This window comes from Fonsecaea nubica, assembly GCF_001646965.1.
Source record: "Fonsecaea nubica strain CBS 269.64 chromosome Unknown Scaff64, whole genome shotgun sequence".
NCBI classification, from domain to species: Eukaryota; Fungi; Ascomycota; class Eurotiomycetes; order Chaetothyriales; family Herpotrichiellaceae; genus Fonsecaea; species Fonsecaea nubica.
The window spans coordinates 1-22,355 of NW_019173737.1; the positions used below are offsets into that span (position 1 = coordinate 1).

A 22,355-nucleotide genomic window follows, 5' to 3' on the forward strand; every position below is an offset into this window, starting at 1 on the left:
TATATTAAATATAGTAATATAGTTTAATAGAGCACTACGAATCTCCTTACTATATAGCTACTATACTTTCTATAGTTCTCCTTCGTAGTCAACTTCGTTTATAAATAATTAAGTTCCTCTCGGTTATACGCTTTACGTATAGCTCGTATACTATACTCTTAGTTTCGTCTTAGCTACTCTATCCTACTACTATATTACTAAGTAAACCTTATAGGGTTTACTAGTAACACCTCACGTGTGAAGCGACTCGTAATAAAGGAGGGGATCACTTACCTTAAGTACGTCGAGGACGACGAATAGGCTAAAGAGGGGGAGGTATTACGACCTAACCTTTTTAAGGCCACGAAAAGAAGAAGAGAGGGAAGGTTATCTAAGGAAATATATATAAAGCTAGCTTACGTAGGTCGCTAAGGGATATATATACTAATATATTAGGACTAGGTAATATATCAACATATACTACTAAGGGATAAATAGGTTAATATATTAATATATGTTAAATATAGTAATATAGTTCAATAGAGCATCACGAATCTCTTTACTATATAGCTACTATACTTCCTATAGCTTTCCTTCGTAGTCAACTTCGTTTATAAATAATTGAGTTCCTCTCGGTTATACGCTTTACGTATAGCTTATATACTATACTCTTAGCTTCGTCTTAGCTACTCCATCCTACTACTATATTACTAAGTAAACCTTATAGGGTTTGCTAATAACACCTCACGTGTGAAGCGACTCGTAACAGTCCTAATCAGATAGGTTCCATGACTAGATAGATAACTTAATCGCTCTCTACCTATATATCTATCTATCCGTCTACTTAAGGAAAAAGAAAAGGAAAACTCGGACCGAATGCCCGTGTCCCCACCAACTAATGATTAAGAGTGCCTACCTATACAATATACAGGCTAATTCCACGAATCACGTTCCAGCTTGCCTTTCTCCCCCATTACAATATATAACACTCTAAGTCCTTAGAATAGGTATAATAACATCCCTAGTGGTGAATCTTGACCTGTCTAAAGTTTATTTCCATTTCCAGACCTAACTATCTCGCCACTTGACATCAGTTGTGACAAGGCCATTCGGGGCTGTAGCTTTACGATCCTAAGGCTGAGCTGAGGGTAAGCTAGGCCTCCTGATTCCTGAGTTAGGGGGGCTAAATAGGTGCTAAGTACAAGTGCCGTTGTCGCCACTGAATACCCGGGCCTCCACTTGTTAACAGGCCGGCCCGGGCAATATCAAGTTACCGGGAATCCACTTTTAAGTTCGAATGTTTAATATAGAAAGGAGTAACCGGCTATTAGTGATCAAGGATGATCTAGTTATAGAGGCTGCAGACACCTAAGTAAAGGCTTACACGCCCATTATCCCATGTATGATCATTAGAAAAATTCCTGCAATACGGATACCCGGTCCCGTAATCCCCTCAGTGACAAGGGGTCTTAAAACTTCAGCAAATATCCGTCTATCGATCTGATTTACTCTGCTTGTAGCCACCGAGGAGACGACTAAAAGACAGTAAACATGGTCTATACAGTCAGATGGGGAATCCTTGGTAAGATGGATTTTTGAGCCCTCTTCTACAGCTTCGGAAATTTCCAGTCTTTTGCAACAAACCTGAACGGATATCACTGACAACAGATTCTCGATCTTTTTAGCCACTGGTTGGATTGCTGAAAGTCAGTATTTTCCGTCAAATGTCGAATATGAAGTTGAAAGAGTTGGGCCTGATAGCTGGAGCACACAGAATTTGCTAGCGATCTTCTCAAAGACCCGAGCACACGCAACACCACAGATGTAGCCCATGTCGTGGCGGCGGTCGCGTCGTCTTCGGGCAAAGACCGTGCTCAGCGCTTTTGTCGCGATCTTCGCATCCCCGAAGTTTGCACTATCTACGGCTCCTACAGGGACCTTGTAAACGACGCCAACGTCGACATTATCTACGTCGCGAGTCCACATTCGCATCACTTCCAACATGCGATGCTGGCTCTCGAGGGCGGCAAGCACGTTGTCTGCGAGAAGCCCCTAACAGTCAACGCCGCACAGGCAAAGGTTCTGTACAAGACAGCAAAGGAGAAGAACCTGTTCTTGCTCGACGCAGTTTGGACACGGTTTTTCCCATTGAGCATTCAGGTACGAGAGTCGATCCAGAAGGGGGAAATCGGCGAAGTCCTTCGTGTCATAGCCGATACGTCCTTCGGCATTCACCCTGATCTCTCTCTGAAAGAAACTCCTCGGAAGCTCACTTATGAGCTTGCGGGTGGAGCTCTGCTGGAAGGTATGTTTACGCCTTCTTCCCGGATGTTAAGCAGACTTTCAGTCCCTGACGTTGAACGCGGGGTCCAGTTGGCATTTACTCCCTTACCTGGGTGTTCCAAACACTTTATCACACTCTCCCACGAGATCAACGCAAGCCTCCGTCGAGCATCTTGTCCTACATGAACAAATATGAGCCCACGAACGTAGATCAGACCACGACGGTTCTGCTATCCTTTCCGACCTCGGCCCCTTCCAACCTCCCCAACAGCTCTTCTCATGGGATAGCAATGACGGCGTTTGCCGTAGCTACCGATCCCGACCAGAAGAACAGTGCTGGCCCGGCAATCCGTATCCAGGGTACACAAGGCGAGATTCAGGTTTACGGGCCTGCCTTCCAGCCTACCCGGTACAAAGTGATTCCGGCCAAGCAGGGGGGTTTGGCGATTACCATCCGCGATGTTGAGTTGACTTTTCCGGCGAATGGGCACGGCATGTTTTATGAGGCAGATGAAGCAGCGCGATGCATTCGAGATGGTAAACTCGAAAGTGAGACCATGCCTTGGGACGAAAGTATCCTCGTCATGGAAGTCATGGACGAAGTCCGCAAGCAAGGTGGACTTAAATATCCGGAGTCGATCGAGTCAGATGTTATACAGCACTCTAATAAGTAGAAATCCGGTTCCATATTTGATCAATTCCAATACGTGGCAAGGAGTTCGACTCGAGAGAGTCATATAGATCTTGTTAAAACATTCTCGTGTATCTGGGTATTTATGATGATTGCTCATGCCTTCGTGAGAGTTTACGGGATGTACATGGTAGTTATTTCTTCCATGCTGTGTACACGGGCTACCATCGTGGGAATAAGTGTAAAAACACCCATATTTCCACCAGGCACACTACGTTCCAGCTGCGCAGCGAAATGATAGGCAAAAATGGCGCAGACGGAAATGCCATAGGTTGGTCCGCTCCAAAGCCGTGAGCTTTCCACTGTACGGGGAAAGGCAACATTCGTTGACATTTTATCAATAAGTTTCTTTGAGGACATGTCTATATATTAGCGAAAGAGTTTGCCCTATGGTTCCCTACTTGGTTTCCTCCACCCCTTTGAGAATGAAGACGACAGCTGTCTTCATGATTCCAGACTTGGGTCAGTATGATAATGGATAAGTCTCGTAACATATAGATGATTGTGGGTCAGCCACATGCTACTTCTCCTCGACTTCGACCACGACGACTTTGTCGCCATCTTCTCCCTCTTGCTTCTTGAGTTCCTCAGTCTCTTCCTTCGCCATACGCGCTGCCTCTTTGTAGCTCATGCTCTTGCCAGCGTGATACTTGATCTTGAACATGCGGTCGACCTCTTCCAAGGACAGGCCTTTGGTTTCGATGTAGAAGAACCAGACGATGGGGAACCAAGCAAAGTTAAGCACGGCGAAGATGATGTAAAACCTCCAGGAGATGTTTGCGATGGCGCTGGGGGTCATGATTACCACGACGTACACGAAAAGCCAGTTCGTAACCATGGCGGCACTGTTGCCAATGCTGCGCATCCGTGATGAGTTGATCTCGGAGGGGTATAGGAATGGAATGGCCAGGTAAGAGAGACCCTAGAACCAAATGAAAATGTCAATTTCGGACTTTCAAGGAGTTTGGAAGGGAGAGAGAGAGATGTGACTTACGTAGAAGAGATGGTATCCAAACATGAACGACACAGCCATGGCGTAGCTGGCCTTTGTTCCAATGCCGAGACCGATGGTGGTAAGGGTGAAGCAAACGCCGCATCCAATAGACCCAAACAGCATGAGAGGGACACGTCCGAAGCGATCAATTAGGAGCATGATGACGGAGCCCCAAACGCAGAGGGAAATAAAGTCAATGGCTGACAGGATCAGAGCAAGCCTGTTGCTGAAGCCAAAGGACTTGGTCAGGATCACCGGAAAATAGTATACAACCTGCCGGTTTTGGCGCAGTTACTGTCAGTATTGCGCCTGGAAAAACCTCGCAGGCTTTAAGACAGTGGAAGGAATCAGTTTGGATCTCGATGCTTACCACGTTTATACCCCCCATCTGCTGAAAGACGGACGTACCGGCGCCCAAAACAAGGCGCCGGAAATTCTGCTGTTCGCCGCCTGAAAAGACCTCACGCCATCCAATGGCTCCGCCAGCTTTTTCGGCTGCGATAGCATCGCTGATAATCTTCAGCTCGATCTTGACCGATGTGTCCTCGCGGTCTTTTGCGGCAAGGCGAGCTAGCACCACCTGAGCTTCCGCATGTCTTTCCTTGTAGCAAAGCCACCGAGGAGACTCCACCGTGCAAGCAAGCAGTCCGAGTGTGACAAAGGCCCAGAAGCATTGCATCGCGATGGGAAAGCGCCAGCTGACTTCGTTCGCGTAGATATAAGTCATTCCCAGATTGATCCAACTGGTCAGATCAATTCCGAATATCACCATGACCATTTGAAGAGCGACAAGCTTTCCGCGGTGCTCTGCCTTGCTGGTCTCAGCTTGCCACATGGGCACGACGGCTGTACTCTGCCCGATTCCCAGACCGGCAATAATGCGGCCAACAATCATGTGCGGCAGGGAGAAAGAAGACGCTTGCAACAGGCCCCCAACAATGACAAAGGCACACGACATGGCAATCGACTTGCGGCGGCCCAGCTTGTCGCCAAAATAGATAGATATGATGGCGCCAATGATGCAACCAATGTCATAGGTCGATACAATCTGGCCTTGGACTGTCGGATTTGGGTTCTTGAATTGGTTGGCAAACGTCGGATCGTTCAGGATGCCGCCAAAGACACCCTGATCCCAGCCGAAGAGCATAAAGGAAAAGCCACAGGTCATGGTGATGGCGATCGTGAGGGCGCGGCCTTGGAGGAGAAGCAGACCCATGTTTTTAGGGGGTTTTTCTGGACCACAGAGTTGACTTTGGTCTGAGGAACTCTCAAGGTGCGTAAAATTAGGGTGTTGATGAGGAGAGCGGTAAGCAAGACGGGCTGACCTGAGTTGACAGAATCATTCAGACAAGAGAAACGCCGCGCCCCATATACTCCCGCTTGCCACTGGGATGAAATAGACCGTCCTGATAAAGCATCCACCCGTCTCTCCCCATGGGGAGCCCCATGACAATCCACTGTTCGCACAATCCCCAAAAGCCCGGTTGTAGACTTCAACTTCCATTTCACGCGATCGGCAACGAAGCCAGGTCGATGGAACGTGGGCAATTCCACGCAAGGGGTCTCCATGCATCCCCGGCTGGTAAACTAGATAAGGCGGTTGGCGGCAACCTCGATTCGCTTGAAAGGCTATTCACCACGGTCGATGGAGGCAAAGGGGACTTTCCGTATAGTGATGTCGTGATATGCTCGTAGAGCCCCTGGCTTGGACTAAGTACAAGTCAATGCCTTTTCTGCACACATATGTGGGTATAGTGCGGGAAAAGAGCAAAGCAGAATCGAACAACCCTTATAGCCGGAGGAGAGTCCGGTGACTAAAGGGATAAAGCCGTGCGGCGCCACCCGAAGACATAGAGACCGAGGGAATCGACTCCCGGGACCACAGAAATGGGCTCGGTAACGGAATTTAATTCCCGTTGAACCTCAATCATTAACAACCAACAACACACTTGCAAAGAAATTTTGTAACTCGCTTACCAGGCCTTTGTTGATAGCGCTCAGAGTAGCGCATCTAAGAATCGGTTCCTTGTCGGACCCCTTCTGGCCTGCGTTTCACGAACACACATCGCGGTAACGTCAACATTCATCCTAGTGAGTATCGTAAACCGGCTTGGCTCTAGCCGCAAGGATTCCAGGCGAGGCTTCTTGCTCACGTTTGATCGAGCCACAATGCAGCAGCGGAAGCGCCAAACACGAAGAATTGAGCGCGAACGAAAGCCCTTGGGGCTACGACCCTTTGCACCCGCTCTGACCTGGTGAGCCTGGCGCAACAATGTCTTACTGCACGTGAATAGAAAATTAAAGCAGAGCTCTTGAAGCCTGCGAGGTAGTCATGATACAGTAATAGCTAGCTGAAACGCAAGACATAAGAGTAAACCACTCACCTACCTCGGTTTGATTGAACACACGGTCCTGATGTCGAAATTATTCTGAACCTCGAATTCAGGTGAACCGCGACGCTTGACCGGAGGTTATTAACCCAAGTACATGATTGGAGTAGCGGTGTTGATGGCTTCGGCCTCAGTCTCCAAGATTCAGGCTTCGTGAGGGGTTACGGTTTATGTTACTATGCTGCAAAAACAAATTTGATTACACCAAATAAGCGATTATCTTGACAACCTTCAACAAGAAGAATCGAGGTTTAAGCAGCATAGCCGGAATTGTCACAGCCATTATGGCGGTCAAAGTGTTTATGTACGAAGTCGACGGGATGAATTTCAGAAATTACACCCGCTAACTCCAATTCCAGAACAGGAGTTACAGGATACATCGGTGGCGATGCCCTCTATGCACTGAGCAAGAAATACCCCGAATGGGAATACTGTGAGTTTGTAAATTTCAGAGAGCCTCTTTTTCCTCACCTCATTTGACCCTTCCCATATTTATTGGCACGGCATGGGAACGCCGGTTTGCTCTTGCGTTGGTAACACGGAGAACCAAAATTGCTGACCTCATCTGATAGGTGCCATAATCAGGACGCAGGAGAAGGCGAACCGAGTTCAACAGCAGTATCCCAAACTTCGCATCGTCCTGGGTGATCTGGATGATTCGGCCGTGCTTCGTGAAGAGAGTGCAAAGGCAGATATCGTCCTGCGTAAGTTACTTGTCGATCACCCCACCCTTGATCGGACAGTGTTCTGACCCAATTTTTGTATTCAACAGATACTGCAGACGCATCGGATCACGAAGGTGCGGCAAGAGCCATTGCTGCCGGCCTCGCCGAGGGCCATGCGCCATCTAAGCCTGGATTCTGGCTGCACACGGGCGGTACTGGGATATTGACTTATGAAGACTCCAAGAATAATCGCTTGGGAGAGTGGTCGACCAAGGAGTACAACGATCTCAGTGGAGTGGACGAGCTGACACACCTGCCCGATGAGGCATTCCATCGTAATGTCGACAAGATCGTTCTCGAGGCTGGAACCAAGTATGCGGACAGGGTAAAGACGGCGTTAGTTTGCCCGCCCACTATCTATGGCAAGTCTTGGTAACCTCACGAAGCGTGCGATCGTCATTGGTTTCGTCCTTCGGAGCCGATTTTCAACTGTCATGTGTTAAGCAAACTCTCCCTTGCTAACTTTCCGCTTAGGTGATGGTCGAGGTCCTATCTCCGGACGGTCTCGCCAGGTCTACGAACTGAGCAAGCTCATACTGCAAAAGGGCTACACTCCCATCGTGGGCGCAGGAAAGGCACGGTGGAACCACGTCCACGTCTACGACCTAGCCGCTGCTTTTGTCCTCCTGGCTGAAGCGGCAGTGGCTAAGAACCTATCTGACGACATCTGGGGCGCCAAGGGCTACCATCTTTGCGAGAACGGCGAGCATGTCTGGGCTGACCTGGCCAGGAAGATCTCGGCCATCGCGGCGGACAAAGGTTACATTCCCACCAACCCCATCGAGAAGCAGCTTAGTAGAGACGAGGCTCTGGGGGTAGCCGGCTTCGAAGCCGTCAGCTGGGGCTTGAATTCACGGGGAAAGGCGGAGCGATTGAGAAAGTTTCTGGCCTGGACGCCGAAGGAGAGGAGCATTGAGGAGGAAGCTGTAAGTATTCTTGAGGCAGAGAGATCAAGGTTGCAGGGCAAGACGCTGTCAACTTGAAAACAAAAGAAAAGAGAAGAGAAAAGAAGAGGGCAGACAGAATGTCTATTTGAGAAGTCCTTGTTGCACTTCCTTCTGTCTTTCGGATACGGTCAATCCCGACCATGTCCATTTCTTTCGTCTATTTTCCGCCTTTCTCGGGACCTGGTGCGTGAGGACCATGACACGCAAAAGATCCCCTCGAGACTCAAGAATCCAGACAGCTGTGCTATTTTGAAAACCATCGAACTTACCGTTTCCTTCTTGGCCGTTTATCCTAATCAGTTCCCGGTGCAATAGTGCAAGAAACACTCGGTAGACCAACCGTAACACGGTTGGTCCCTGGAAAGGCAGCAGTGCACCTTTCACCAAACAGCATGACGTGATAATCGAGTCAAGGAGATGCTCACTCGAGCCTCACCGAGACCCAAGCCTATGGCTCTGAATTGATTCGCCTGCCAGACGAGAAAGGATAGAGGAGACCTGTTTCGCTCGAAGGTGATCCCATTGCAATCAAGAGCAGCAGCAACCAAAAGTGCATCGTCATGACTCATAATGGGTTGATGCACCGCCATCCACCAACAGGTACTGTCCAGTGACATATGAACTGAGATCACTGGCAAAGAAGACGGCTGCTCCGGCGACATCTTCGGGAGTGCCCAGGCGGCCCAGCGCTGCCTTGGCCGCCATGACTTCGCGCTGGCCATTGAGGTCCAAGTGAGCCTTGTTCATGGTGGTCTCGATGGTGCCGGGACAGATGCTGTTGAACCGGATGCCATGTCTGCCCAGGGCGCTCGCGCAGGCGACAGTCATGCCCAGGATAGCCGCCTTGGTGGGCGCGTAGTGTGTCAAGGCCGACGAGCCTTGGACGGCTGTGATGGAGGCGATAGACACGACACTACCACCCGTCCCTTGGGCCACCATCTGCTTCGTGGCCGCCTGCGTGAGCATGTACGCCGCCGTGAAGTTGACCGACATGTGCCGCTCCAGAAGAGCCTGCGTCACATCATGGAAGGCCGAGAATGTACAGATGCCTGCATTGTTGATCAGGGCGTCAAGTCGGCCAAAACTGCCCAGAGCCTCGGCCACCAAATTGGCCGGGGTCTCTGGCAGGAGAACGTCGCCGCTGAAAGAGGTATGCCGAAGTGATGGGTCGATTGCTCTGAGTTCAGATTGCAGCGCCCCAATGTCAGAGGTCGTCTGTTCGGTCCCCAAGTGGTGCAGAACGAGACCAGCGCCTTGTCGAGCACATGCCAGTGCTGTAGCACGCCCGATTCCTTGCGATGCACCTGTGATAGCAATAACTTTGTTGCGAAGTATTCCGGCCATCCTGACGTGAAGAATGCGTTGTACGCTTTCGGTTCAAGGCAAAAGAGACTGTGCCTGGGGTCAGTTCTGGTAGAGTTACAATCCCCAGGTTCCTGAATGGTTCGAGTAGAAGCATAAAATATTCACCATCGTCAATAATTCAGCCCGTGTTTCGAACGAGCAGCAAAGATCCGTCTCCCTAACTGACAGTCAGAAGAGCCGTTGCTCCACCCGAGTTGCAGGCATGCTCGCGGGAGAAAGTATAAAGGCGAGAGAGAGTCTTTCGGTTATGGCCAGCCCGCTGGCGCCTCTAGTCCATCGCCCCTCAACTGTACTCGCCAGCCGGGCTATCATCAGTATCACTGTCAGCAAAATATCAGCTCTCAGCTTGTCTAGCGCAATGCTGACTTGAGACTTCGGTTGATCTAAGGTTATGAGAAGAAATGAAGAAACCTTCAACGGTGGCCCTATCAGGTTGTTTGCTTCGCCTAGTTCCCACCGAGATCAACACAGGGCCATGAGAGCAGGCCGGGATCATCGTCTCGTTGGATCAAGCTCGAGCCCTAGCAAAACAGGTCATGTATTCCTAGCACTAATAGCCACTGACAGAATTACACCTAGATCCAATCTATCTCTCACCACCTACGACTACTTCAACAACCTCCATCTTGCTCTACCCTTCCCTAATGTGCTGGTTTGCAGAAGCTTCTTCACCTTCTTGACAATCCCGATATCGTCAATGCCAAACCTCCTAAAGTTTTCAGTGCCTGCTCCGGAATACCCAAAGCCATCCATCGCCACGCTTGCTGTACAAAACCTTGCCCACATGCTACTGACATAGGCTTCGACGCTAACCACATGTTCCGTTAACCCAAGAACTTCATTCTGGTATGTCTCGGGTTGGGCTTCGAACAGGCTGATGCACGGCATGCTTACCACCCGTGTCGAAATGCCGTGCTGCTCTGTCAGCTGATTCGCCGCCGCTACGGCAAATTGCAATTCCGAGCCGCAAGAAATGAGAGTGACGACGGCATCGCTCTGCTCGACAATCACGTATCCGCCTCGGGCGACTTTGGCTCGATCTGTGTTTGGTATCGCGATGATTGCTGGGTCCCTAGCCAGCGAGATGATAACCGACATCTCCTTAGTGGCGGGACCTAACGCGGTCGACCAAGCACCTATGACTTCTTCGGCATCAGAGGGTCTGATATACGCTAGGTGTGGCATCGCTCGATACAAAGAGTCGAGTTCGACAGGCTGATGAGTTGGACCATTCTGGCCTTCGCCGATCGAGTCGTGGGTGGCCACGTGGATAACTTTGAGGTGACTTAGTGCACCCATACGTACGCCAGGCGCTGCGTACAAGTAGAACATAAAGAATGTCGCCGTGATAGGGATAATGGTGCCGGGACTGTAGGCTGCTAGTCCGTTCGAGATGGATGCCATTGCATGTTCGCGAATGCCATATCGAATGACGCGGCCCTCTGGGTGCCCTCCGGAATAGATCCGAGACGTCTGGTCACCCATTTGATTGCTGTTCCAGAGGTCGGCGCCACCAGCAATGAGGTGTGGAATATGTGACATGAGGGTATTAAAGACGGTGCCATTGAATTGTCGGGTAGCTTGGATGACCTCGGGAACTTGAAGAGAAGAAAGGACAGACTCATAGTCGACCTTGCCATTCATTCGGTCGGACAGTAGCTTAGCTTCGGTGGGGTAAGCTTTGTTATAGGCCACAAGGAGGTCATTCCAGTCCTCTTCAAGAGTTTGGCCTCTTGCCTCACACCCAGCGAGGTACGCTTTTGTCTGTTCTGACAGAGTATGTGTGGTTGATACGTCGGCAGACGCGTAGATTGCGGCATCCTCATCAGTATAGGTGCCGTGATGCGACTTGAAAGTACCCGCGGTGGACGTCCCGTAACCGATTGTGGTACGGATGTTGATGAAGGTAGGTTTGCCCTTGGTAGACCGGGCAAGCTTCAGCGCTGAGACAATGTCGTCGACCGAGCCATCCCCTGTGAAAACATCGATAACATTCCATCCTATTGCGCGCATTTTGGCATTGGTGTCTTCGGACACAATCCACTCTAGAGGGCCATCACAGGTGACCTGGTTATTGTCGTAGCAGAGGACGAGGTTATCGAGCTGAAGATGACCTGCAAGAGCCATGGCCTCTTGGGCGACTCCTTCCTGAAGACATCCATCGCCCGTGGTGCAGTAGATCCGAGAACGAACGATGTCGTAGCCGGGCTTGTTAAAGGTTGCTGCCAAGTGCTTCGAGGCGATGGCGAGGCCTACCGCATTCGCTACCCCTTGACCAAGCGGCCCAGTAGTCACTTCGATGCCTGGAACGTCAAGTTCAGGGTGACCATGGCAGAGTGTGGCCGTCCATTTACCAGTCTCCGGATCGACTGCCTTGGCCGAGCCGTATAGCTTCAACTCGTCCAATGTCATATTCGGATATCCGGTCACATATAACATGGTATAGATGAACATGGCAGCGTGGCCATTCGACAGCACGAACCGATCTCGATCGAACCAGTCGGCATTCTTTGGATTGTATCTCATTGTATGGCGCCACAGAGCCACGCCCAGAGGCGCCATCCCAATCGCCGACCCTCCATGACCACCGCCGTTCTGTCGACAGATATCGATGATGAACTTCCTCAGGTCTCGAACTGCTTGCTCATCGTCGGTCAAGATGGATGGAGCAGAGGAGCCGTTGACTGTGGTAGAAGGTCCGTTCGTGAGACTTGGCATGTTTGCCATCTAATAATGCATCCGCTCACAACGACCGATCCGCCAATTTTCGCCGGACTTTGCAACCCATTATATCTGCAATGAGTAGAACAATCCTTACAGCGAGCGAGCAATAGAGACAGCAGTCCCAGCTCCGTCGGCATCTACTGCTTGTGCAATCCCCCTCCGAGATCACCATGACCGCCTTTTCTTCACCAAGGCCCACAGCGTACCACCGGGAAGCTGAATGTGGTCGTCGCCCGGGAATTCTCAGACCACCGTCATATAACCGAGACCAATTCTCGTGCTGTGATATCGGCTGGGAGATATCTCTCAAGGCTACATGGACAAGCGGCAGGTCCGCCACAGCCTGCCTTTGATATATTGTGCGAGCTCGAAGTCTACCAAGATTTCCTAGACGTGCAGAATTTACAGAGATTGCTCTACACACACGCGCGATGCCTACACGCCGGACAGCAGAACCACGCCTTATTGTCATCGGGTGCGGGGTTGCTGGCATTGCGCTCTCTGCCCGGCTTAGATCACAGCTGGGATACGATAATTTTGTCGTTTACGAAAGAGAAAGGTCTATCGGGGGTACGTGGTACCTTAATACGTACCCTGGCGTGGGGTGCGATGTCGATTCTCACCTCTACTCCTTCTCCTTCAACCTGAACCCCGACTGGTCAAAGCGGTTCGCCGAGCAATCCGAGATTCTTCAATATCTACAAGATACGGTCGACAAGTTCGGGGTTAGACCCCATGTGCGGCTCGGAGTGGAGGTGGTTGAGGCCGCTTGGATCGAAGAGAAGTCAGTCTGGCAGGTGACCCTTCGCGACCTCGACGACAACCATGTCTTCCACAAAGAAGCGGAAATGCTAGTATCCTGCGTGGGTACAATATCCATACCCAAAGACTGCAACATCCCGGGCCACGAGAGGTTCAGAGGCGACATGTGGCATTCGGCGCGCTGGAATCATAATGTCTCTCTCAGGGGTAAGCGCGTCGCTGTTATCGGCAATGGCTGCTCCGCCGCTCAACTTGTCCCGTATGTGGTTAAGGAAGCGGCGCAGGTATACCAGTTCCAACGATCACCTCAATGGATCAACGAAAGACCTAATAGCAACTTCACCGATTCCCAAAAATGGTGCTTCCGCAACGTGCCCCTCTGGAACCGCGTCTACCGCTTCTACCTGTGGAAGAACACGGACGCCCTTCACAATCTATACCAATCCGAGACAGCCCGATCGATACGTAACCGCGCCGCCGCCACGGAACACGCCAAAGCCTATATGATAGCGACTGCGCCGAAGAAGTACCATGACCTCCTCATTCCCCAATTTCCACTCGGGTGTAAACGACGCATCTTTGACCCTGGCTACCTCGAGAGCCTCCACAGTCCCAACATCGAACTCTTAGCGGAGCCCATCCTGGAAATCACCGAGACCGGTCTACGAACGCCCCAACGAAATATCGATGTCGACGCTATCGTCCTAAGCACGGGCTTCAAGATCCAGGAATTCTTGTCTCCTATCACTGTCAAGGGTGTCGGTAGTGTTAGCCTGAACGAACACTGGAAAGACACGCGAGGCGCACAGGCGTACAAGGCGACGTTCGTGACGGGCTTCCCTAACTTCGGGATCGTGTTCGGTCCTAACGCCTTCCCCGCGCACAACTCGGTCATCTATACGAACGAGGTACAAGTGGAGTACATCATCAAGGCCATGGTGAAGCCGATCCTACGTGGAGACTTCCAAGTCATCGACGTCAAGGAAGCCGCGGAGCATCGCGATGCTAATGTAGTCCAGGCTCGGCTGAAGTCCATGGTCTGGAATGCCGGCTGCAGCAACTGGAACCTGGACGCCACCGGCCGCAACACCACCAACTACCCCGACGAAACCTGGAAGTTCTGGTATCAGCTCTACTGGCCGGTGTGGAAGGACTTTAACCTCTACGGCGGCAAAGGCACACATCCCCTGCACCCGGCATGGAAGGTGGCGGCGACGTTGGCTAGTTTTGGAGTCTTTTTACCAGTTCTACTCAGCAGAAGCTTTCACCTCTTAGGCCCTGCTGTGAACATGTTGAAGCAGAAGGTGCTGTGAAGTGGGATGGTGCCAATTGTTTGCCTCTATCCAGCACATATAGTACGAAAGGGAGGAGCAGGATCGAACGGGATGTCGAGCTTCGGCTGGGTCAATACCGCTGGCTTCAGACACCCTGCTGTCGATCGCACAGAAGGCGCAAATGAGTCCTCCGAGTCTCTATACAAGGCTAGCCACCTTAACGATCATGGTAATCAGTCAAAACACCTAATATTTCCTCTCGCTTTTTTCAGCAATACTCTCTCTCTCTCTCTCGCTGAGTAGGTGGTGGCTTCATGCCAGAAGCCGATCTATCAGCATGATACCTTTTACATAACGGTTACCCGCAGATCTGAGCCTTGTCTACTTCCTTCCCGGGCCTTTTCGGCTACATGATGAAGTTCTTCGCCCACCAGCTTCCGGTTCCGCAAGCTGGCCGAGTGTGAAAAGGGGCCATTGACTTCCCGGTCGATGGATGTGTATCGAATCTCAACCGTTCACCTGCTTGTCTGTTTCACGTACCCTCACGCGCTGATGCTCTTCCCACACTTTCGGCTGTGATTTCACATGGAACCGAGCCACCGAAAGACCGGGATATACCTATCGTACACGCAAATGATGGCGTTCGCCCCTAAGTTTGTAGCATTGGGTTATTTCGGATCTTCTCACGTTTTTATTTTTTTCATCAGGAGAAATGGCAATAAAACCGCTTCTCAACGCACGTTAAGAGCACGAAGCGACCGGTCAATGACATAACTGAAAGGTCCATTTGGTGCAGCAAAGCCGCCGGCAAGGAAGACCAGATCGGTTACGGCCTAGGTGTATCAACACGAGGAAAGCAGATATCGATTTCTCTCAGCTGCGGTCCAGCATTTCCTATACCGTTTGTCCTTGGGGCCTCTGGAGACAATCTATTTAGAAGCTCCTCGGCTCCCATCGATTCGATCCTTTCAACTGTTGCTATCGACTTACGGCCTTCCAGTATGTCTACAAGCTCGACTCATGTTGCTGCTCTGTTGCACGGGGCTAGCGACCTCCGATTGACGCAAGTCGCAACGCCCACTCCGCTTCCACACGAAGTCCTCATTGCTCCACGTGCCACAGGGATTTGCGGTACGGATATGCACTACTACTCAGCTGGCCGCAACGGCATGTTTGTCGTCACCACGCCTCTAGTACTTGGACACGAGGCTGCAGGGACGATCGTCGCGCTAGGCAGTGACGTGGAGTCGTTGGGACTGGGTTTGAAGGTCGGAGACCGCGTGGCGATCGAGCCACAGCGGCCGTGCGAGAGGTGCAATGTCTGTCGCAGTGGCAAATACAACCTTTGTCCCCGGCTGGGATTCAGTGGCAGCGCCAGCGCGAGCCCACCAATTCAGGGAACGCTACAGGCCAGGTATACGCACCCGGCGTCATGGGTGTATGCGCTACCCCAGACCATGAGTTGGGAAGAGGCCGCCATGGTCGAGCCATTGAGTGTAGCGGTTCATGCGGTCCGAAGGGCCAAAGTCAGGGGCGGCATGAGAGTGGTGGTACTCGGAGCCGGTGCAATCGGATTGTTTTGTGCTGCGGTGGCACGCGTCAATGGCGCCAGATGGATTGGTATGGTGGACATCGATGGCGCGAGGCTGGACTTCTCGAGGCGACACGGATTTGCCGACGGCGTTTTTGAGATTCCTATCCGTGGTAACGAGGGAGAATCAAAGCCGGACATGGCCAAGAGGCTGGCTGCACAGATACTTGAGAAGGAAGGCGAGGGATGGGGTTTGGCGGAGGTCGTGTTCGAATGTACGGGCGTCGACACCTGCGTCAATATTGGGATCCATTGTGCTGCGCCGGGCGGCAAGGTGGTGATTGTGGGAATGGGACAGCCGGTTCAGAACATTAACGTGGGATCGGCGGCGGTGAGAGAGGTCGACCTCTTGTCGCTATGGAGGTATGCCAACACATTTCGCACCGCCATTGATATGATTGGTTCTGGGCAGCTGGACGTCAAGCCCCTGATCACTCACAGGTTCGACTTGCAGCAAGCCGCCGATGCGTTGCAATTGGTCGTGGACAAGCCCAAGGATCTCATCAAGTGTATCATTACCTCGAACCATTGAACATTGTTGTCTCCTTTTGTATCCCTTGCTATTCCTTGCTAGAGCGACCATAACAACGGAGCGCACAATTTACAGCTCTCAGCCTTGCATCCACCCAATCTGCATTCAATGCGCGGGAACTGTCGGCTATATGCTTCCCCGGCAAAAACCCGCCTCGCCTTTATGATTTTGGCCTTCGGCAAGACAGCTTCGTCTGATTGTGTTGCAGTGGCGGGCGAGTACCGAGTAAACATCAAGGTGCGGAGATTTACCGCATGGAGCCTGGACTAGCAAATCAGATGGTTGTCATATTGCGTGCTTGATAGACTAACGGGCAACTCTCTACACTGGAAGTCATGTTGTCAATGGCGGGGGGGTCGGTGATAAGGCTAGTCTTTCTCAGGCTGGATCAAGATCTTCACATGCTTCGCTTTGTTCCGGATAAGCTCCATGAAACCGCCCTCGATTGCGTTTGTCAGAGGCACAACTGAAGTAATCATCTGCTCGAATGGAATCTTCCCAGACTCCATGGCGTTGATCACTTGTTCATAGTCTTCCTTAGTATAGCAGATTCCCCCAAGGAGGCGTTTCTCAAGAAATCCAATGTCGTTTAGGTTCAGGGATAGCGGTTTCTCGTGTATCGCGACGTTGAAAATAGTCCCTCCAGGTCGCGTGGCTGCCAATGCCGTGTCCAAGGTCGATTGGAGGCCGGTTGCGTCAAAGGCAACGTCAACACCATCTTCAGAGAAGGTCCGGATGGCATCCACCACGGGATCCGCAGGCACCTCGCTTGAGCTGCCTGCGGGCTTTCGGAGAGGGTTGATAACCAGGTCAGCACCGAACTTTTGTGCTTGTAGCTGTCTCGCTTCCGTGACTTCTGTCACGACCACCTTACTGGCGTCCCACACCTTGAGTAAGAGCAGAATGGCAAGCCCGATGGGACCTGCGCCAAGAATGAGTGCCGTCTGACCTTTCTGGAATCCCGATGTCCGAATGCTGTGCCAGGCGACAGCGAGAGGCTCGGTCAGGGCACCCACTTTTAGTGACACTGAACTTGGAAGAGGGAAGCAATTGAAGTCCTTGACCACGATCTCAGTCGAGAACCCTCCTCCCCAGGCACTCAGTCCATAGGTAGCAAAGCGCTTGCAGATATTGACCTTGCCCCTGCGACAAGATGAGCACGGCGGTTCATTGTAGGATCGATCGTCCAACGAAGGACAAACCGCCACGTTTTGGCCGGGTTCCAGATCTCGGACTGCTGATCCAACCTCTGTCACAGTGCCCGACATTTCGTGGCCCATGACCACGGGAAGTTCAACTCCTGTAGCATGATGCTTGCCACCAGGTGGCGGTGCAAAGATCGGGAGCGCCTGATATTCATGAATGTCTGAGCCGCAAATCCCACAGTAGGCAATCTTGAGTCGAACTTCATTGGGTCCGCAAGGTCTAGGTAATGATTAGCTCGCCAGCTCGTCTTGAAATTCCTCGGAGGAGTGTCGCTAGTAGCTTACAAAGAAGGAATGTTATCAAGCTGGAGCTTCTCGCGGGCATGGATGCGCAGCGCAGGATGCGTTTTGGTGGTCATGGTGGCGGTCGCCATGGCTGATCTGAAGATCTTTCGAACAGGTCGTGGAACAGGAACATTATATAATGAGAAGGAAAAGTTTCAACAATGGCCATGCTGGACGAATGACCAGAAGTCGGAGCAGAGTGCTGTGGCCGGGAATCAAGTTCCATACCGGCTACATGGGAGGTGAACTGCGGTGGAGGGGATTGAAACCTTGAATGGTCAAGTAGCTAATACTTCGCATGTGGCCTTTCGCTGAGCACGCGCCTAGGGCAAGTGGGGGGAATGTGATAACGGGGGTTACAGCCCTAATGAGGTCCCCAAATGGCCCTCCATCATCCCCGCAGTAGGCGTGCTAGGCACCGCTACTAGACAGGAAGGAGGCTAGAGAACCACTCCAGGCGGAGGCGAGGAAAAACCCGGGCTCTCATTCTTCCGCCCCAGCCTGCAAAATCTCCAGCGACTTCAAGTCTGCTCCTCAAATTTGTCCGCGTCCATTCATCACTTCACGCTTCAGACACCGCGAAACTGAGACACCCATTGTCGTCGCCTACTCACACCTCTCTCCCTCCTCCTTGGAGCGACCGGATGACCAGAAAGTCATCAGTTCAAGTCACCGCCCACGATGCGCCCTGGCAGCTCGGAACAAGCGCCCTCAAACCGTACACGTGCGGTCAAAGCATGCAAACGTTGCAATCAGAAACGAATCAAGTGTGACGCCTTTGAGTGCGGAACTCCTTGCTCCAAATGTCGACAGAGTAACAGCGAGGAATGCGTCCTGATACAGTCCAGGCGAGGCACGCATCCTCGCAAAAGGTCCAAGCCAAATCCCCCTGCATCAGAGGTCACAGCAGCCTCTGTTGGGGTTGATGCTGACAGGAGCGCCGACGCCACCGCCACGCCCGCAGTATCAGAAGCGACAGCACATCCTCCCCTTAGCGACCCGAATCCTGCGGACGGGTCGCCGCTCCTCCAACAAGCAGGTCAAAGCGTCCGTGTCGACAGTCAAGCTCCCGCCACTGTCCCAAATGGTTTCCCAGTGTCGGCTTCCACTAGTTCCAGCACAGACCTGGCCTCTCCAGAAGCAGCATTCTCGGAGACCAGCGCGAAGTCTTATCGCGAAATATCTTGGGCCGCTATGTTCGACCATTTTCTGGACGGACGACGACGGGACCAAAAGGACACGATAGACAAATGTTCGATCACCTACCTGGGAGAATCCTTCCCATTGGCCATGGTGCTCGAGGAATTCAAAGAAGGGGGACGACCGCGCCTCCATCATGCTGGGCCACCGCTCACAGACGACGAGGCGAGGGCTGAACCTACGAGTGAAAATCACCCCTCACATATGCTCCCAGAGGATATCGCCTTTCTTCAAGCCAAAGATGCCTTTGTCGCTCCTTCTCAGGAACTTCTCGATGCTTTGATCGCAAATTTTCTCGACCGAGTATGGCCTATCTATCCCGTAGTCAATCGGCAAGAGTTTCTTCAACAGTATAAAGCCAAGAAGGTTCCGTGGATTCTATTGCATGCGCTGTGTTTCATCTCGGCAACTTTTTGTCCCCTCGCCATCTTGCATCGTGCTGGGTTTACGGGACGAAAGCAAGCCAGAGTCTCGTATTATCGAAAGGCCAAAGCGTTGTTTGACACCGGCTACGAATCCAATAAGATCACTATTCTACAGAGCGTCATTGTCCTGACGTGCTGGGGTGGAGGACCCAACAATTACTGGAACTTTTATAGTTGGATCTCTACCGGGGTCACGATTGCAGAAGCCCTAGGTATTCACCGATCCACTGCGGGAGCGAACATGCATCCTCATGACCGGAGTCTCCTGAAAAGACTCTGGTGGATTCTGGTCATTCGAGATGCTTCATGTGGCACTCTTGTCGGCCGGCCCTTCCGCATCAACACCAATCACGCCGACACCGAGATGCTGACGGTCGAAGACTTCGAGTATGACATTCAAAGCCCGGATTTTGTCAACCATCCTCTCCGCGACGTCTGCGGTCTGTATCAGATTCATATGTCCAAGCTATCTCTCATCTTGAGAGAGATCATCTCGACGAGATTCGATCCTAATCGCGCCCAGGCTCGAATGGCCAATCTCCACGACACCTTACAAGAATGGCATAATGCGCTGCCGCCCACTTTACGCTGCTCGGAGAATGACAAGGCTTCGAATCCGTTTGCTACTTGTCTCGCCATACTCTACGACCACCACTTGATCCTGAGTCACCTGGGCCGGCCCGCAACAGGAGCGACGTCCACGACCACCGACAACGGATCCCTAGGCGGAGGTTTCCCCTCGCGCCCAATTACCGAGGTGGCCGCCCAGCGCATCTCGTCCCTGGCTTGCACGTTTACACGTAAAAATGAATCTCTTGTCATGCCGCACGAGGTCTTCCAAGGTCTCTTTGTCGCGCAAGCCGTCTTTTACGCCCAAATGAAGAGCCCGCAACCTCTGGTGTCTCAACTCGGGTTTCAGGCTCTGAATAGCTGTCAGATGGTCTGGCACGACATTTACGAAGCGTGGGACCCTGCGCCCTGGATCTCCAAGCTATTTGACAACTTGATCGGAAATAGAAATCAAGATATAGAGTCGAACGAAGGTGATCGACAGAATAGTAACGTGTCTGGAAATGGGGCCCCTTCCATAGGAAACGGCATGGACCTGGACGGAATCAATGGTTATGTTAGCTGGCAGAACCACCCGACTCTGGGTTTCTTCGACATGTCGCAGGGTGAGGAGACGTTTCCGTCGTCGACAGACTATGCCATGTTCCCCAATTACTTTGGGACCACAGAGCCAATATCCTTTCTATCTTGAGAAGCCAATAACAGGCACGAAACGTACCTTGGGAGTTCTTCCTACTTTTGCATCCATGAGCGTGAGCGTTCAGTGATTCAAGACACACAGCAAGCCTCGAGGTCTGGAGGCCCGACAGTGTTTCTCTCTCTGGCCGTTCCTCTGCTTCCTCTGCTTCCTCCCCAAACATTTTCCATTCCATCATTTCCTTCTTCGGCTCAGCACAACCACTCCCCCTTCTCATCTTCCCACCCAAATTCTACTTTCGTCCACCCTAGAATGGTGTCTCGCCCATCCGGCATCTTATATTGGATCCCCGGGATCGTGTCACTTAGCCTCATGCGGCCGACCGTCTTCTCGGCGTTGTTGAGCTCCTCCATTTCTTCCTTGGTTAGCTCAACCAGTTTGATGTTATCCTCGATGCGCTTGAGCGATGACGACTTCGGAATGACAATAACACCCCGCTGTACTGCCCAAGAAAGGGAGACAACGCCGACGGAGCAGGCGTGCTTGGAGGCAATGTTTGTAAAGAGCGGATGTGTTAGAATCTGATTCCGTTCGTTGACTCGTTCGGATCCTAGGGTGCTGTAAGAAAGGTCGAACTCTCTTGGTCAGTCTCTTTTCCCATCTTGGTGGTTGAACAGGCGAAACGACAAGGGAAGGTTAGGAACAAAAGTGACCACTCGCGAAATTGGCAGTGCATCCAGAAAGCCGACAACTTAACCACTGCTGTGGGACGAGTTGCCATGCCCTGCTCGCCCCAGACAGCGAGCATGATATTCGCCGAACCGATCAAAGAACTCACCTCCAGCTAATGACCTGGATTCCATTCTTCTGACACCACGGCACAAGCTTTAGATTCGGATTCATGGCATGCAACTCGATCTCGTTGACCAGTGGCTTGAGCCTACACCGCTCCAGCAAGGGCTCGAGTAGCTTTCGAGTGAAATTGCTGACGCCCAAGCCCCTGACCTGGTCTTTCAGGCCCAGCGACTCGTCCAAGAGCAGGTCCTCCATCATACTCCACGTGTCAATAAAATCGGGCTTCGCACCCCACGGCTCCGGAACGCCCTCCCTCAGCATGAGGTTCGGCCAGTGCATCATGTAGATGTCGATGTAGTCAATGTCGAGGTCGGCGAGGGACTGGCGCAGCGCCGCAGCCGGGGCATGGTGCCAATGCGACCAGAACTTGGTAATGACGGTGATCGATGACCGGGGCACCCCGGACTTACGAATCGCAGAGCCTACAACCTTTTCCACGCCGTAGTATTGCGCCGTGTCAATCAGCCGGTACCCATGGTGCAAGGCGTGGATGATGCTGTCCTCGAGTTGCTGCGCGGCCAAGGTGCCGTATTGGCCTGGATAAGGGCGAAAAAGTAGTCAGGTCAGACCACCATGTGTGAATTTGCGGGAGATGTAGTCGACTTGCTTACCCTGCCATGTGCCCAAGCCGACCAATGGACATTCCATTCCTGCAACGAGGATGGCCCGCGAGGTCAGCATAGGCATTCTTGCTCAAATTCATCATCTGAAAAGGGGCAGGAAAGAGTCAATATACCGTTGTTCAACGTGACAGTCTTCTTGCATACTGGGCGGTCGAAGGAAGCAGGAGTCTCTCCATTTTGCTGCAGCATGTTTTGGGTCCGACCACTCTTTGTCGTATCGATGAAGTTTTCAAACTAGAATCTGATTTCCCACTGACTGGATAGCGCAGCCAAGCTTTCTTTTGCAGGGAAGGACACA

At 51.9% G+C, this 22,355-nt stretch overlaps 9 protein-coding genes across 9 annotated transcripts; 4 read left to right on the plus strand and 5 right to left on the minus strand.

Annotated features, from left to right (window-relative positions):
- Positions 1–3,473: 3,473 nt before the first annotated feature.
- On the minus strand, positions 3,474–5,163 carry AYO20_08269 (hypothetical protein; the record flags this gene model as incomplete). Its single annotated transcript, XM_022646548.1, has 3 exons — positions 3,474–3,875; positions 3,948–4,220; positions 4,318–5,163. The coding sequence occupies 3 exons, from the start codon at positions 5,161–5,163 to the stop codon at positions 3,474–3,476; spliced, it is 1,521 nt and encodes a 506-aa protein (XP_022497406.1).
- A 1,458-nt stretch (positions 5,164–6,621) lies between these two features.
- On the plus strand, positions 6,622–8,045 carry AYO20_08270 (hypothetical protein; the record flags this gene model as incomplete). Its single annotated transcript, XM_022646549.1, has 6 exons — positions 6,622–6,641; positions 6,697–6,770; positions 6,910–7,041; positions 7,110–7,374; positions 7,430–7,464; positions 7,537–8,045. 6 exons carry the CDS (start codon positions 6,622–6,624, stop codon positions 8,043–8,045), a joined length of 1,035 nt encoding a protein of 344 aa, XP_022497407.1.
- A 522-nt stretch (positions 8,046–8,567) lies between these two features.
- AYO20_08271 (hypothetical protein) lies at positions 8,568–9,353 on the minus strand (the record flags this gene model as incomplete). The annotated part of the gene is made up of 1 exon (XM_022646550.1): positions 8,568–9,353. One exon carries the CDS (start codon positions 9,351–9,353, stop codon positions 8,568–8,570), a length of 786 nt encoding a protein of 261 aa, XP_022497408.1.
- Positions 9,354–9,820: 467 nt separating this feature from the next.
- Positions 9,821–12,092, minus strand: AYO20_08272 (hypothetical protein; the record flags this gene model as incomplete). Its single annotated transcript, XM_022646551.1, has 3 exons — positions 9,821–9,895; positions 10,047–11,677; positions 11,729–12,092. The coding sequence occupies 3 exons, from the start codon at positions 12,090–12,092 to the stop codon at positions 9,821–9,823; spliced, it is 2,070 nt and encodes a 689-aa protein (XP_022497409.1).
- Positions 12,093–12,529: 437 nt separating this feature from the next.
- Positions 12,530–14,173, plus strand: AYO20_08273 (hypothetical protein; the record flags this gene model as incomplete). The annotated part of the gene is made up of 1 exon (XM_022646552.1): positions 12,530–14,173. One exon carries the CDS (start codon positions 12,530–12,532, stop codon positions 14,171–14,173), a length of 1,644 nt encoding a protein of 547 aa, XP_022497410.1.
- A 962-nt stretch (positions 14,174–15,135) lies between these two features.
- On the plus strand, positions 15,136–16,257 carry AYO20_08274 (hypothetical protein; the record flags this gene model as incomplete). The annotated part of the gene is made up of 1 exon (XM_022646553.1): positions 15,136–16,257. One exon carries the CDS (start codon positions 15,136–15,138, stop codon positions 16,255–16,257), a length of 1,122 nt encoding a protein of 373 aa, XP_022497411.1.
- Positions 16,258–16,625: 368 nt separating this feature from the next.
- AYO20_08275 (hypothetical protein) lies at positions 16,626–17,836 on the minus strand (the record flags this gene model as incomplete). Its single annotated transcript, XM_022646554.1, has 2 exons — positions 16,626–17,682; positions 17,748–17,836. 2 exons carry the CDS (start codon positions 17,834–17,836, stop codon positions 16,626–16,628), a joined length of 1,146 nt encoding a protein of 381 aa, XP_022497412.1.
- Positions 17,837–18,428: 592 nt separating this feature from the next.
- AYO20_08276 (hypothetical protein) lies at positions 18,429–20,633 on the plus strand (the record flags this gene model as incomplete). Its single annotated transcript, XM_022646555.1, has 1 exon — positions 18,429–20,633. The coding sequence occupies one exon, from the start codon at positions 18,429–18,431 to the stop codon at positions 20,631–20,633; it is 2,205 nt and encodes a 734-aa protein (XP_022497413.1).
- A 197-nt stretch (positions 20,634–20,830) lies between these two features.
- On the minus strand, positions 20,831–22,121 carry AYO20_08277 (hypothetical protein; the record flags this gene model as incomplete). Its single annotated transcript, XM_022646556.1, has 3 exons — positions 20,831–21,197; positions 21,418–21,970; positions 22,046–22,121. The coding sequence occupies 3 exons, from the start codon at positions 22,119–22,121 to the stop codon at positions 20,831–20,833; spliced, it is 996 nt and encodes a 331-aa protein (XP_022497414.1).
- Positions 22,122–22,355: the final 234 nt, after the last annotated feature.